The following is a 15,567-nucleotide window of genomic DNA, read 5'->3' as shown; positions in this document are numbered from 1 at the left end:
AACACAACTGAAGATGAGACATGGGCCCTATCACAGCTTCCACACCAGCCATCCCCTGTCCCAGCCTGTGCCTGCCCAGCGCTGCCCTCCCTGTGGGGGTCCCTTCCACAGCACACTCCTGTCTGTGGACACTCAGATCTGCATCTCCGGACAGGTTTCTCCCTCAGCATCGCACTCTCAGAGCTCCTCCTTGCAGGGCTCTCGCCCTGGCACATCTCCCCACATGGCAGCTCCTCTCACAAGGCAACAGCCTCCAGCAGTTCTTTGACAACACTCCCCAAATTGTCTCCTACCCTTCCCTAAGCAGCTCTGCTGCTCATACCCACCACACTTCAACACTTCCTCCACTGCCACCCTCTCCTTCCAGGACCCTCCACCCCAAGCACGCAGATTCCCGGGCAGCTCAGGCAGTCTCCACAGAGCTGGAACACCCTTTGCAGAACCCTCATTTCAAGTCCCCATGCTGACAAAACAACTGCCCACAGCCAAAACACACTCCCCCAGCACCTCTCACTTTTGCTGCTCATCTGTGAGCATTTCCATTAGCTCAGGGGTCCAGCGCCAGCTCAGTCAGGGACCTTCATTTGCACCAGCTTCTATTTCTCAAAAGCCAGGTGGGCGCAAGTTCTTGCCACCAACTGAGATCACCCTGTTTCCAAAGGAGTCACGACTCCACCAAACATGACAAAGCACCAGCGCATCAGCTCCACTCAGACTGGTTTCCATTCATCCCCATCATTGTGCCCGTCTATAGCACAAGGGCACCTTACCCAGGAACTGCCATATCCCCATCTCCACAGAAATTAATCAGCATCTCCAAGCAGTAAATAGCTGAGCACTGCCTGTCTGCATGGCCTGGAGAGATCTTGCTCAAGGGATTCTCTTTTAACTCCTGCCAAGCCTTCTCAGCCACACGTAAGGAAGCTGCTGAGAGCACCTCCAGCCCCAAGGAGCTGTTGCCCATCCTGATCCACGCTTCCTCCCCACAAAGCTTCCCACCACTTGCTTTCTCTCTGGAGAGCACATGAAGAAGATATGCAAACAAGTGCAGGTGAATATGTGAACTGAGGATTCTGTTGCAATGACTAAGGACTGGCATCAGGACCAATGCTTATTGCAAGAGTGTGAGGAGACACAGCAGGGTGTGATGGAAAACACTGGGTGACAACGAGAGCTGGGAAAAGCACTTTTGACCAAAGCTGCATCCATCTGTTGATTCCTTGAGCCTCCTGGATATTCCACAGTCACTCAACACATAGCTCCACACATCAAACACTTGTTACCTCCAACTAACTCGTGCAGAAAAACTCGCCATCAGCCAAGTCACAGCACTTCACATCTCCCTCCTCCTCCACTCAGGGGATACTACCGCATTAGGAGGACAACAGCAGGTCTGCGAGGCTGTCACCTCCAAGGGGAGGTTTTCAGCATTCACAGTGCAGGACTTGGAGCTCCAAGGTTCTTCTGAAGCAGCAATTCAGAGCATGGCACAGCAAGCCCCATCTCCCACTCCCAAGCTCAGATCCACATTCCAGCTAATGCAACCAGTCAGATCAGCAACTGCTCCAGCCTGCATTGTACGAGGCATCAGCAAAAAGCGGAGGCAGGAAGATGAAAAGAAGATCCTTCAACTTTCTGTGAAAAACTATGGAATTAGCCCGCGTGCAGAGCAAGCCTTTTCTTATCCCTGCCTGCTGGGAGCTGACTTACAACCTACCGCAGGGTTTACATGTCTTTCGGGAAGCCTGCCCAACATAACGAGCAATGCCATTATTCCTCTAAGCCTCTCATCTCTCCGTGAGCTCTGCATCACCCTGGCTCCTAGCGCGTGTGGTTGGGAGGTTTGTTGAAGAAGCGCTCCCTTGCCCACCTTCCTGCTCAGCCCACATCCAGCAAGAGCTGGGCTTGCAACTGGAAGCCTTGCTGGTGGCCCAGGTACCGCGCAAGGCAGGAGCAACTCGCAGGGAACACCATCAACCACGGGCTGGGGAGGAGGGTTCAGAGAGGCGCCAGCTTCTCCCGGAGGTGCCAGCAGAGTGCAGCCACCATAACCACGTGCCAGAGGGCAGGACTGACACCCCAGGGCCTGGCTGCAGGACCAGAATCTCCGGGCCACAGCAAGGAGCCACCTGTGGGGCCTGATCAGTATCCCATAGCCCAGTCAGCACCCCAGGGCCTGACTGAGGGACCTGCACCAAGGGCTGGCCTATGGCCGGTTGCCCTGTGCCCCTACCGTCTGACCAAGGGACCTGGGACTGGAGGTGTCCAGGGACCCCACAGCTGGGTCCTGAAGCCCCAGACAGGACAGGTGCTGCCGGTGCCCAGCCCGTGTCTGGAGCGGAATCCCAGGGCTGGATCCCCGCTGCTGGCTGCGATCCCCGTCCTCCCCCGTCCCGGTCACCGCCAGCCGCCGCCCGCCCGTACTCACCCCTGACGGCTTCGCCCCGGTTGAGCTGAATCTCGCCCTCACCCTGCGGCGCGTAGCTCTTCACCACGATGAACTTGCGGCCGGGCACGGCGCTGTACAGCTTCCGCTTGGGCCCGCGCAGCGGGGCGGGCGCGGCGTGCGGCGCGGGCTCGGTGCCGGGGCCGGGGGGCCCCGCCGGGCCGCCGGGGCTGTAAACGAAGACGTATGTTACTGTGCTGATGCCCGGCAGCTCGCGGCTCGGCCCGCCGCGGCCCGCGGGCTGCGCCATGGCGGGGGGCCGGGGCAGGGAAGGGGGGGGGGGGTGCCCGGCGCGGCCGCGGGGGGCTCAGCGCAGCCCCGGCCGCCGCGGCGCCGCCCGGGCGCGGGCACCGGCTGCGGCTGGGGGGGCACCGGCTGGGGGGGCACCGGCTGCGGGGGGGCCGCCGCCCGCCGCCGGCTCCATGGCGCGGCGCCGCCCGCCCCGCGCGGCGCTCCGCTCCCTCCGGCGCCGCGCCGCTGCCGCGCGCACCATGGCCCGGGGCAGGTGCCACCGGCGGCAGCTCCTCCCCCTGCGGGCGGGGACGGCGCCGCCACCGCCCCCCGGCACCTCCCGCCGCCGCCGCCCCGACCCGGCGCTGCCGGGGCTTCGGGGCCGCGCACAGACACGCCCCCTGGCGGCACCGGCGCTGCCCGGGCCGGGGGAACTGGGGGGGAACACCGGCGGGCGGAGGCTCGGGAGGGGTGGCTCAAGGGGGAGCAGCGGGGGGGGTGCCCAGCTCCCGGGCGGGGGCACAGCAGCGGCCGCTGCACTGAGGCAATACCGGGGCCGGGGTCCCCCCAGCGCCCGCACCGCAGACCCCCATATCGGGGGGTTCGGGATGGCCGCAGCATCACTGTCAGGGACCCGGCCCCCGTCACCGCCCCTCTGCAGCGCCCTGTTCTGTGCTGCAGCCTCCCCCAGCTCCATCCTTGCATCTTCCTTGCCCCACAGCTGCAGCCGCCCTGTTGCACACTCGCAGCCTCCGTTGGGTTCATACATCCCCACCTCACAGCCTCCACGTCCCCCGGTACATGGGGCTATACTTCCAGAGCCCCGTGGGGCTGCCCTCCCAGCCTGCCAGAGCTGTGGGGTCTCCTCCTGCAGCTGGAGGGGCTGCCGGGAGAGGTGCAGATAGGGCGGAACGGCTGCTGCGTCGGGAAGAGCACCCCAGAAATGGCTGTGAGCCAAAAGGGCGCCTGGCTCCCCACAGAACAAGGAACAGGGATGGTGCCCCACGGCCTGGGACAGACAGCCTGAGCTTCCCCCAGGGGCGACACCTCCGTAACGGAGCAGCGCTGTCCGCGGACTCGGACACCAGCGGAGAACAGGGAACGGAACCCGGCGCCGAAACAAGCGGCTCCCCGCCTGGGATGAGCAGGATGCTCGAACAACCTCGGCGATCCCCCCAGCCCCCGGGCACAAGCCTCGGCAGCCTTCTGCCGAAGGCACCCGTCACACTGGGAATATGCACCGGGATGCGGCCAGCCCCAGCCGATCCATCGCCTGCTGCTCCAGCCCTGCGCTACGCTCCCGGTCCCCGAAGGGAAAAAACCTCATCAGGAATAAATAGCTGCCCTTCCCTTACACTGCTTCTAAATGTCACTCCAGTACCGCTTTTAGGCAGTGCGGAGATGGCTGAACACCAGCTCAGATCTCCAAAAGGCCCTTTCTGTTGTCAGAAACAGCCACGAGAAGCTCGCAGAAGACGTAGGTATTGCAGAGCTGAGTGCCTGCTCGCTGCAGCGCGCCTGGCCAGGCTGCAGCCATGCACCAGACACGCTGCTCCCTGCATCCTGCACCATACACCCTGCTCCTTGCATCCTGTTCCCTGTACCCTGCACTATGCACCTTGTGCTCTGCACCCTGCTCCTTGCATCCTGCTCCCTGCACCCCTGTATGACTGCTCCCTGCACTTTGCAAGCTGGACTGAGGACGCTCGGCCATAGCGCCAGTGCTCCCACTTCTGGCAGTGCATGGATGTGGGTACACAGGCACAGGGCTGCCAGTGCATGGTGGGATTGCTGCAGTGGGGCAGCTGGGCTGCTGGGGCACAGTGGGATCACTGGTTAGCACACGGTGGGATCACTGGCTGATGCACATTGGGATCACTAGCCAGTGCATGGTGGGATCACTGGCCAGTGCACAGTGGGATCACTGGCCAGTGCACGGTGCGTCACTGTGCATGGTGAGAACACTGGCTGATGCACATTGGGATCACTGGCCTGTGCATGGTGGGTCACTGGCTAATGTGTAGTGGCAACACTGACTGATGCAAAGTGAGATCACTGCAGCACTGGGGCCATCAACCCCCTCCAGCTCCACTGACAGTTATGGGTGCTCACACAGACCTTCATGTTGGCAAGTGGGATCCCTCACCAGTCATCCCACTTCTCCAATCTCCTGCCTACATGACCATCCCCCTGCAGCAGCACCAGTGCTGGTCTCAAACCACCAACACACAGCTCCAGCACTGCACCCCAGCACCCTCAGCAGCACTGCAGCACTTTCATGCACTGTCGCTCATGCATTTTCTCAGCAACAACCTTGCACCATTTTCCACATGACTTTGGCAAATACTGGAGCTGCACCAGAAGCTGGGCCCTGCACAAGTGCCACAAGGATCACAAGAGCCCAAAGCTCCTCCTCAGCAGTTGTGCCAGGGAAGCATCAATCCTGTGCCTCCCAAGCCAATCCCTCTTTGCCATATTGATTTTGTAGCACACTCATTTTCTAACCGTTAAGGAGTTATTAAGTCAGGATGTCTCAGAAGCCTCCATCCATTAGATCACAGGTATATTTAGAGCAGGTTCTGCAACCACTTCAAAGAACACCACCAGTTTGGTCTGGGCTGTTTTGGCTCCATTTCAATTAAAGGATGTTAATTAGTTTAATCATATTTCATGTTAATGCCTGTTTGATAGAGACCTGTGTCAGCCTTGCAGCTGCTCCAGATCCAGCCTCTACTCTGGGAACATTTCTATCTGTATTCCCAACTGGAAAATGCGAGGAGAATTGCATGGCTCGGGTTGTTTTTCCAGCAGGCCAGAGCGGAGCAGCTCTTGGTGTATTTGCCCACAAACTGACAATGTGTTTCTTCACCCACTTTATCACCCCATGGCACAAGGCATCTTGAGGCCGCAGGGAGTGTGTTTCCTCCTGTTCCTCACCCAGCGAAGCTGTGCTGCTGACTGCTGGATCCGTAACTTATTCCTGAACCGCAGCCAGGGCACCGTGTAGATCCTGAATAAACCAAACACAACCACGGCAGTGTTTGTTGGACCAGCCAAGGAGCTTCTCACGTCCCCAGTGTTTAACCATGATCTGGCCACACATGATGTGCACCTCCTCCTCCTTCTCTCTGAGCCACACAGGATGGATGCCATGGCCAAGACATGGGTACCAGAGGGGACCAGTCCACCAGGGGTGCCAAGCAGATGCAGCTCAAGTGAAACATGGTCACTGTGAGCAGCCCTTTGTCCCTTCATACAGAGCTCCTGCCCCTGCTGCCCACAGGGCTTCTCTTTGTGGTGGGGGTTTACTTGACACTCATCATCCAATCTGCACATCAGAGTCCACCAAGTGACCACAGAGTGACACTGGGACATCAACCCAGCCGCAGGTATTGTTCTACTGCAGAGGGACACATGTGATTGGCAAGTCTCAATAGCAGATGCAGGACTCGTCCTCCCAGTGTTTCCTGCTGCCTCTGTGGCCAGCAACATGCCCTGGAAGCTGGTGAGCTGAAATCAGATTTCTCTGAATGCTTCACCCGAAGCCAGGAGGAGCCCGAGCTGCTGGCACATGGCAGCAGAGGGGCTGCTCCGAGTCCAGGTCTGGTTCTCCTCCAGATAAATGAGTGCTCCAGAAACACTGCTGTGAGCCCATGTGCGATATGGAAACCTGATGCACGCCTTTCTCTGAAATTCCTGGGTTCTCACTCTTGCCCTGCCTGCCGAAAATAACTATTTGAGATGGATTTGATGTTTGACTTCACATCTCATACTTTAGTGGTATTTTAGCCCCTGGAAGCTTCCAGACTCGATATTGCCTGTAGAGAGTGATGGAGACCTGGCAATCTGACAGGGTGACTCCATCAGAAACAGTGTTGGTCCCAGTACAGAAGAATTTCCTTACCAGAGCAGACGCTTACCATAATCATAGAATCATCATAGAATCATGGAATGGTTTGGGTTGGAAGGGACCAATCCAAGCTCACCCAGCTCTAACCCCCTGCCATGGGCAGGGACACTTTCCACTAGACCGAGTTGCTCCAAGCCCTGTTTAACCTGGCCTTGATGCCTGCCAGGGATGGGACATTCAATATTAATCCCCTCAACAAGCCACAGCCATTTGTGAGGAAGACGAACTTCCCTTCCATGGGCAGAAGGTTCAAATCACTGCAAGTGAATTAACAGACCATAACAGTCCCCACAATTACTTCAGATGCATGAAGCAGTCCCAGAGCAACCAGGATGGTAGCTTTAATTTCTGTGCCCTCAAGGGGCTGATCAAAAGAGAATCCCTTTGTGTCAGGTGAGTTCTGGCCGAAGGATTCTCAGTTTAGGTGTAAACAACCTCTTCTCCTCCTTCTATAGGGAATTCCTGCTTAGTGCTATCCCAGCAGGGCACCCATGGGATGAAGTGAAGGTGTTCAGAGAGCACAGCTGATGATCCCTGGGTGCTGCAGCACGGGTTGTGAGGGCAGGACATGGGGATGTGACAGGTCCAAGCCCACAAGGCAGTGGGAATAACCCAGCTTTGCCTTGCCGTGTTTCTGAGGCTCTCTGGAAGCAGTGAACGTCCCACAGCATCTCGCACATTCTCATGAAGGAGCGTTTCACATCCTGATTTCCTTCCCCCTGAGAGCTCAATATCACACTTTTTGTTGCTTTGAGATACAGAAAGGTTTTTGCATGGGGGAATTACCTACTGTGCTCAAAACTGAGCCCTTCAGGAATGAAGTGGATTTGGTAGCTCTGCAGTTAACCTGCCAACCCCTCCTAGGAACTCTGACTGCTAAATGGTTCTTGTCCACAAGGCACCAATCCCAGAACTGTGCTGCTGCTTTTTGAGTGGTTTTGTGAGATGCCTCTGGTGCTGGAGTTGCCTTTCACATCAGCCATGGAAGGAAGGATTTGTAAACTACTCCTCTTGCTCTGAGAACATTTATGTGCTCTCACAGACACAGCTCTATGCCCATGGGATACCTGGAGCGGATTCCTCTCTAGGAACCGTTCTGGAGACATCCATACCCAAAGCTTGGTGAGACAACACATGCCCTGCCATGGGTCTTCCAGCTTTGCCCAGTAGTGAGAGCCACAGCAATGCCCTTTGTGCATTGCACTCTTCAGTGTTTGGATAAGAGAGGCTCTGCTGTCACACAGCAGCATTGCAGAGTCCATCAGGTCCTTACAAACTGGTACCATTAGATGGAATTTGACTGGCAACCAAAGACAGCATCTCCAGTGGCACTTACTATGTGTCCTTTGGAAGAGATGGTTTTGCTGTTCTGGAGTTTCAAATTGTTACTACAAGCGTGGCTGACAGCTACAGAAATAGACTGGGCTTGATAGAAACGATTTCAGCTCCAGCAAGAAAATAGAAGCTTCAGCACTTCTAAAACTTCCCCTCATTCATGGAATCAAACAGAATGGTTGTGGCTGGCAGGGACCTCGGAGGCATCCGGTCCAACTCCCTGCTCAAGCATAGCATCATAGAATCATAGAATGGATTTGGTTGAAGGGACCTTAAAGCTCATCCAGTTCCAACCTCTGCCATGGGGCAGGGACACCTTCCACTAGAGCAGCTTGCTCCAAGCCCCTGTGTCCAACCTGCCCTTGAACACTGCCAGGGATGGGGCAGCCACAGCTTCTCTGGGCACCCTGGGCCAGCGCCTCAGCACCCTCACAGGGAAGAGCTTCTGCCTAAGAGCTCATCTCAGTCTCCCCTCTGGCAGGTTCAAGCCATTCCCCTTGGCCTGTCCCTACAGGCCCTTGTCCAAAGCCCCTCTCCAGGTTTCCTGGAGCCCCTTTATGCACTGGAGCTGCTCTAAGGTCTCCCCGTAAGGAGCCCTCTCTTTTCCAGGCTGTCCAAAATTCAGGAGGCAGTTTCTGGCATGGAGAGCTTTATGCCTCATTGCTGGGGCTCCCTCCAGCCACAGGAGCAGAGCAGGACCCCTACCCTCTCCCCCCATGCACTCCAGGCTGCGTGACGAGGCAGACCTGGGCTGGTTCTGGGGCCGGCTGCCGGTGCTCTTGCACAAACTGGTTGCTGCTGGAGCAGGGCCCATGCAGCTTTGCTGTGCAGTCTGCTGTGAAACGTCTACTCTCAGATCATCTCTGCACAGCTCCATGTGACCAGCACAGCACCTGCTGTTGGGAGCCAGTTAGTGCCAGATTCCCACTGCTCGGGAACAGGGAGGCAACAGGAGGACAGTAGCCTCTCACCCTCCCTGCTCCTCCTTGGAAAGCCTGCACCAGGCTCCAGTTCACACACACCAGGGCATGGAGCCGGAGCCTCAGAGCCCTCGGGTGGATCAGGGCATCTCTCAGGAGCAGTGGGAGCTTGGGGGCTGTTCCTGCTGTAGCACAGGGAGGATGCACATGGGAAACAGCATGGGACAGGGGCCACAGAGCCAGTGCCTGCACAGGAAAGCCCTTGGCAGAGGCCGAGCAGCGCCAGCTCTCATGCCCTACAAGATGCTGAGGAAGCTGGAGTGAGAGCCGCTGCCTGGTAACGCTGTGGTGCTGCCAAAGCGGCAGCCGGGAGGGAGAGCTCCTGCAGTCAGCGTCCTCCCTGAGGCGTCGCTGCGATGATCCGTGGGGATGCTGAAGTAACCCCTCCCAAACACCAACATCTCCGCCTGCCTCTGCCGCAGCCTTGCTGCTGTGCTGGAGAACACGGAGCGGAACTGTAAACCCGACAGAGACAATTCATTAAGAGGGCTTGTCTCCCTTGGTATAATCACAGCTATTGATTCACTCCTGAAAGCTCTATGTGTGCATCCCAGCCAGAGAAGCACCTCACTGGTGGCTGGATCCGTGCCTCTTCACCCTGACAGCTGCAAGTGTTCTGTATCACTGGGCAGCTCCAGCACATTTGAGTGTTCCACTGAAAAGACAAAATCTAGTTCTAGCAGTTGGCAAAGAGCATAATGGGATTGTTGAATATTATGCCTCTAATCCTGCCTATCCTGCAAGATCCTAGTCCTTGGGAGCTTGGACAACCTGTCTATAAGCCTGGCAAAGCAGGAACGGGCAGCATTACCATGCACCTTACTCCCTGGCGGATGAAACCAGTCACAGGCTCTGCTCAAGGTGCAGGATGAGTTTACATTAGATGGTATTTAAAGGGAGCTGCAAGAAGATTTCCAAACCTCACACCTCAGTGGGGATGGAGGCAAAGGTTCAGGTGGATCTTCACAAGCTGCTGCTGGTCAAGACAAGCCATTTCAAAAACTTTGCTCTACGAAAAAGAAGCACCATTCCAGCATCTCTCCTAGTTAGTGTTACCCAGGAGTGACAGGAGATGATGAACAGCCTCTCCTTACTTAGGCACCATGAACCTTCCAATCCCAGGAGGTCTATGGCTTTGCAGCTCCTCGAGGTGATGGAACCCATCACCACCCTGAGGCAGGAGCTACTTGGTGAAGAAGAAAATAATTTGCAGAGCCTGTGTCTGTGAAACCTTTAACGTCCTGGTTGACAAGTCCTTATGCACGTCTCTGTCAAAACCTACACATGCCTACACATGGCATCCAGCATCTGCTGTGTGCAACTGGGCTTAGGGAACACATTCCATTCCTTCTAAACAAACATTCACACCCCCATCTCCCCACATATGGCCAGACACTGAGCAGAACTAGAGGTCTAGAAGGACCTTATCTAGAAGGTCCTCCCCATGTGCCCCGGCAGCTCCACAGAGACGAAAGACTGAGATGGATCTTGTTACTCCAGCACCACTGACTCCACAACCCTCAGCTTGACACCTTCTGCCTTCACTGATATTACCTTGCGAAAACCCTTTAGATGGTTACAGGCAGCCGGAGCAAGAACCACAGGGAAATGAGCTGAGACTTTGGCACCATCATCAGAAACGCCTGTCCTCAAGATTATTCAGCTCTCGTCACATCGTCAGAGGCTGACACCCGCAGCATCTCTCCAGTGCTGTCAGTAACACCAGGGTTCCTCAGCCTTGACCATGCACAAGCTGCTCTGCTGCCATCAGCTGCTGCCCCTTCACCTGATCTGCTGCATCCAACCCTTAGCAAGCCCTGGCAGCTCCCACCAAACAGCAGGTTCCACACGACTTGCACGCTGTGCTTTTTACAAGGAGTTCACTAAACCATCCAGATTCTCCATTGAAGGCACTGAGCTACTGGATAAAGTGGGAGGACATGGCACCCCCATCGTCTCACCCTCCTTACCAGTAAGGACCACCACATCAGCCCAGGAAGGGTCAGGTCATGGGAGGAGTAACCAGTTCACAGCAAGGCGGTGCAGGGAGGCTGAGGTAACGAGGATGTTCCATAGTGGAGCCCCCTGCTTCCACTCCCGTAGGCCCTCATCCATCTCATGCTCTGTATCCAGAGCCCGAACACCTCAGCAGAACACCAGATCCCACTTGTTTGCCACACACTTCACTTGTACCACCGTGCTGGTTGCTGCAGCACCTACATCTTCTTGTGCTGCTACCTCTTTGAACACGCCATACGTTACAGACACAAAAACAGGCTGCATGCACAGAGCTTTCCAAACCCATCCTAGCTCATCAAGAACACCAGGATAAGTGAGTGCATGCACCAGCAGAGATGTGTGGATTCACAGCTCAGCGATGCTGAGCACTCATTTTGCAGAGTCTCTGCTGAGCTCATTACCATTCCCATTATTTTATTAATCAGAAGCCTGCAGCTGACTCTCTGAACTGCATTAGCTTTTCCTGAAGGAAAATCATGTCATCTCTTGGTCAGCTCACCCAAGAACAACTTTATCAGCCCACTTCTGAGTTCTCCGTTGTGCATTTCCCAGATTCTTCAGCCTAAGGCCCCGTCCTCACACACCCTTCAGCCAGAGATGTGCAGCTCTGAGAAACCATCACCAAGAAAACAGCAAAGGTGATGCTGAAACTGCCTTAGAATCATAGAATCACAGAATAGTTGTGGTTGGAAAGGACCTTAAGATCATCTAGTTCCAACTCCCCTGTCATGGGCAGGGACACCCCACACTAAACCATGTCACCCAAGGCCTCATCCAACCTGGCCTTGAACACCGCCAGGGATGGAGCATTCACAACCTCCCTGGGCAACCCATTCCAGTGCCTCACCACCCTCTCAGGAAAGAATTTCTTCCTTATATCCAATCTAAACTTCCCCTGTTTAAGTTTGAACCTGTTACCCCTTGTCCTGTCACTACAGTCCCTGATGAAGAGTCCCTCCCCAGCATCCTTGTAGGCCCCCTTCAGATACTGGAAGGCTGCTCTGAGGTCTCCATGCAGCCTTCTCTTCTCCAGGCTGAACAGCCCCAACTTTCTCAGCCTGTCTTCATATAGGAGGTGCTCCAGTCCCCTGATCATCCTCGTGGCCTCCTCTGGACTTGTTGCAACAGTTCCATGTCCTTTTTATGTTGAGGACACCAGAACTGCACACAATGCTCCAAGTGAGGTCTCACGAGAGCAGAGTAGAGGGGCAGGATCACCTCCTTCGACCTGCTGGTCACGCTGCTCTTGATGCAGCCCAGGATACGGTTGCTTTCTGGGCTGCGAGCGCACACTGCAGCCGGCTCATGTTCATTTTCTCATCGACCAACACCCCCAAGTCCTTCTCTGCAGGGCTGCTCTGAATCTCTTCTCTGCCCAACCTGTAGCTGTGCCTGGGATTGCTCTGACCCAGGTGTAGGACCTTGCACTTGGCATGGTTAAACTTCATCAGGTTGGCATCAGCCCACCTCACAAGCGTGTCGAGGTCCCTCTGGATGGCATCCCTTCCCTTCGGCGTATCAACTGAACCACACAGCTTGGTGTCATCGGCAAACTTGCTGAGGGTGCACTCAATCCCACTGTCCATGTCACCGACAAAGATGTTGAACAAGACCGGTCCCAACACCGATCCCTGAGGGACACCACTCGTTACCGGTCTCCAGCCGGACATGGAGCCATTGACCACAACTCTTTGCGTGCGGCCATCCAGCCAGTTCTTTATCCACCGAGTGGTCCACCCATCAAATTGATGTCTCTCCAATTCAGAGACAAGGATGTCGTGTGGGACAGTGTCGAATGCTTTGCACAAGTCCAGGTAGATGACGTCAACTGCTCTGCCCCTGTCCATCAGTTCCCATCTTCAGGTCATCTTCTGCCCAATAGTTCCTGAATCACTGAACAGTGGCTGAGACAGAGCCATGGCTGAGTCCAGAAGTGACTGGAACCACTTGGAAGTGGTAAAGAATGAAACCAGTGCCAAAGAACTGGGACTTGCACAGAAGCATCTCCTGCACTGCCAGAGCACAGCTCAAATGTCCCAGAGGGAGAAAGGGCTGGGGACATCAACTGCACCATCCCCGGTGCCACACCTGGGAAGCAGCACTTGATGTGAGAGGACCTGGGACATGCCTCCGCTCCAGAAAAGACAGCGATTTTACATGGCATTCCCACTGCACTGGCAGAGCGAGCAGGGCATTGTCCCTTGGCTGCTCCGTAGCTCTCCTTTCTCTCTCCTTGCACAGCTGAGAGAGGAGCCACAGCCATTGCTGCTACATTGGGTGGGCAGGAGGTGCTGAGGAAGCATCAAGGGGTGGGGCTGAGACACCAGAGAACACATCAGAGGAACGGAGCTGAGCAGGGCCTGGCTGATCATCCCAGGAACATCACAGCCCTGGCAGCAAAGTCCCTGCTCAGATATCCCACAAAGAGCAGCTTCAAAACCTGGACTGGAAAGCACTTCACCAAGAAAGCTGAGGCCAAACTATCCTGTGTTTGAGCCATGAAAACCAGCTCCAGCCTGGGACATGCCCCCAGGAGGACTTCCAGGATGGCTGCAGCCATCTCCTTGCGGTCTGCATGTCGCTCGGATCCACATCTTGCTGGTAATCGCTCTTTCTGAGGGCTGGAGCAGCTCTGCTCTGGAGCCAGGCTGAGAGAGCTGGGCTGGGTCAGCCTGGAGAAGAGAAGGCTCCTGAAGGGGAGACCTTAGAGCAGATCCAGTGCCTAAAGGGGCTGCAGGAAACCTGGAGAGGGGCTTTGGACAAGGGCCTGTAGGGACAGGCCAAGGGGAATGGCTTTAACCTGCCAGAGGGGAGACTGAGATGAGCTCTTAGGCAGAAGCTCTTCCCTGTGAGGGTGCTGAGGCGCTGGCCCAGGGTGCCCAGAGAAGCTGTGGCTGCCCCATCCCTGGCAGTGTTCAAGGCCAGGTTGGACACAGGGGCTTGGAGCAAGCTGCTCCAGTGGAAGGTGTCCCTGCCTGTGGCAGGGGTTGGAGCTGGATGAGCTTTAAGGTCCCTTCCAACACAAACCAGTCTGGGATTCATTAAAACTGTAATTGCCCAAAGGCTGATCAAAGACTACTGCTGAGCTGGGTGGCACAAAAGAAAAGACTTCTTCCCAAAGGGCTGGCAGCCTGGGAATGCTGATGTTTTCTCTTCCATAACATTGTAGGACACTCAGTCCTGGATAATGTTTTACCTGAATTCTGTGCTATAGGTGTTTGTCTAGGACATGGTGAACCTCCAGCGGGGAGAGCTGGAGCTGGTGGAGCTGCAGCCCAAGCCAGCAGATGTGATGAGGAGGCACGATGAGCACAGCAGACACACTGAGACCATGTCTGCAGCTGCCTGGAGCTGCCAGTATCCATCTCCAGGAACAACTGTGGTCCTGCTTGATATATTGATTATTTTTCCTTTTCCCTGTTTTGTTTTCCATATTACTGTTGGATAAAGCAAAATAGGGAAGAATGTGAAGGAAACTCCTCAGCTGGACACAAACACAACTTTCTGTGTGATGAGACCCAGGGCAGGAGTTCAGGCATTTTGCTCTATGGTGTCTGAAAACATCCATTTTCAGCCACCCGAGACTGCAGAGAGCTGCTCTGTCACTGATGGTGTCCTCAAGAGTATTCATGCACCTCACCCTGTGCCTGTCTCTGCCTGAGAGACAGAGCAACAAGTGAAGGTTGTGATGAATGTCCAGCCCTCACGTCACAGGTTTCCGATCGTCAGCAGCTCTTCTCCTTCACCCAAACATCAACCACAGTGTCTCTTGTACATTAACACTGGGACTGGTGTGTCCAAGCACTGTGGATGGAGAACCATGCTCCTGGGGCAGGTGCTCAGGGCAGCTTATTCCACCCCAGTGCTGCAGGTGCTGGGTGGGTCCTCCCCCATGGATGGAGCTGCTGCTGCTTCCCCTTTCCAAGCACAGCTCTGCCCCACTGGTGCTCCCAGGGGATTCTGCTCGGGAAGTGCCTCTCCGGGGAGGAGGAATGGTCATAATTGAAATGTCCCTGGAACTCAAACTGATTCTGAGGTTTGTTCCCTTGGAAGGAAGGATGTGCCTGTGTCAAATGTCAAATCAAGGGGATTCTTTGTCACTGATTCCCATTTACTCCACATCTGTATTCCTTAACAAAGGGAGCCCATGTGAGTCACACTGGGGCAGGATGGGTTGCTGGGACACCTCTAGCACACAGGCACCAGGAACATCCTCTACCTCGCTGCCACCACCAAGTCTGACTGAGGATGTGCACAGTGATGCAGCTCCTGCAGATGTGGTTGTATCCAGCGCTCACCACAGCAGAGGGGTTAACCTCACAAGGGACCTGACCTCAGCCCCAGCCCCAGCATTTCCTGGTGCTCCATTTTCAGGATCAGAAGCTTCTGCAAAGACAAGGCTGCAGCAGGCATCACTCGGACCTGTGGCACTGGGACCAGTGGCACTGGAGATGGACCCACCGGTTTGTCCCTCACCTCTCAGTGTGGCAGTGACTGTGCAGAAAACACCATCACTGAGATTTCCACCACTAACCCCAACCAGCTGAGATCTACCAAAGCTCCTGACAAGACGGTTGCCTGTAGGACAAGGGGTGGTGTAGGCTTTTCTTGCTGCCTCTGCTCAGCCAGCGCAGGGCCGGACAGCA

At 55.7% G+C, this 15,567-nt stretch overlaps 1 protein-coding gene across 1 annotated transcript in view; it reads right to left on the bottom strand.

The window, feature by feature from the left end:
* The window catches only part of SHANK3 (SH3 and multiple ankyrin repeat domains 3), a gene marked incomplete at both ends in the record, with an annotated part of 299,554 nt that overhangs the window by 175,957 nt on the left and 108,030 nt on the right, over positions 1-15,567 (bottom strand). Inside the window, one exon of the mRNA XM_080626849.1 lies at positions 2,429-2,616. Within this exon, the coding sequence (XP_080482975.1) occupies positions 2,429-2,616 (188 nt within the window). The remainder of the gene's footprint in view (positions 1-2,428; positions 2,617-15,567) is intronic.

Source organism: Psittacula echo (assembly GCF_963264785.1).
Source record: "Psittacula echo genome assembly, chromosome: 1".
Lineage (NCBI taxonomy): Eukaryota > Metazoa > Chordata > Aves > Psittaciformes > Psittacidae > Psittacula > Psittacula echo.
Note: the sequence above shows the minus strand (reverse complement) of the source record. Positions and strands in the feature narration are given on the sequence as shown.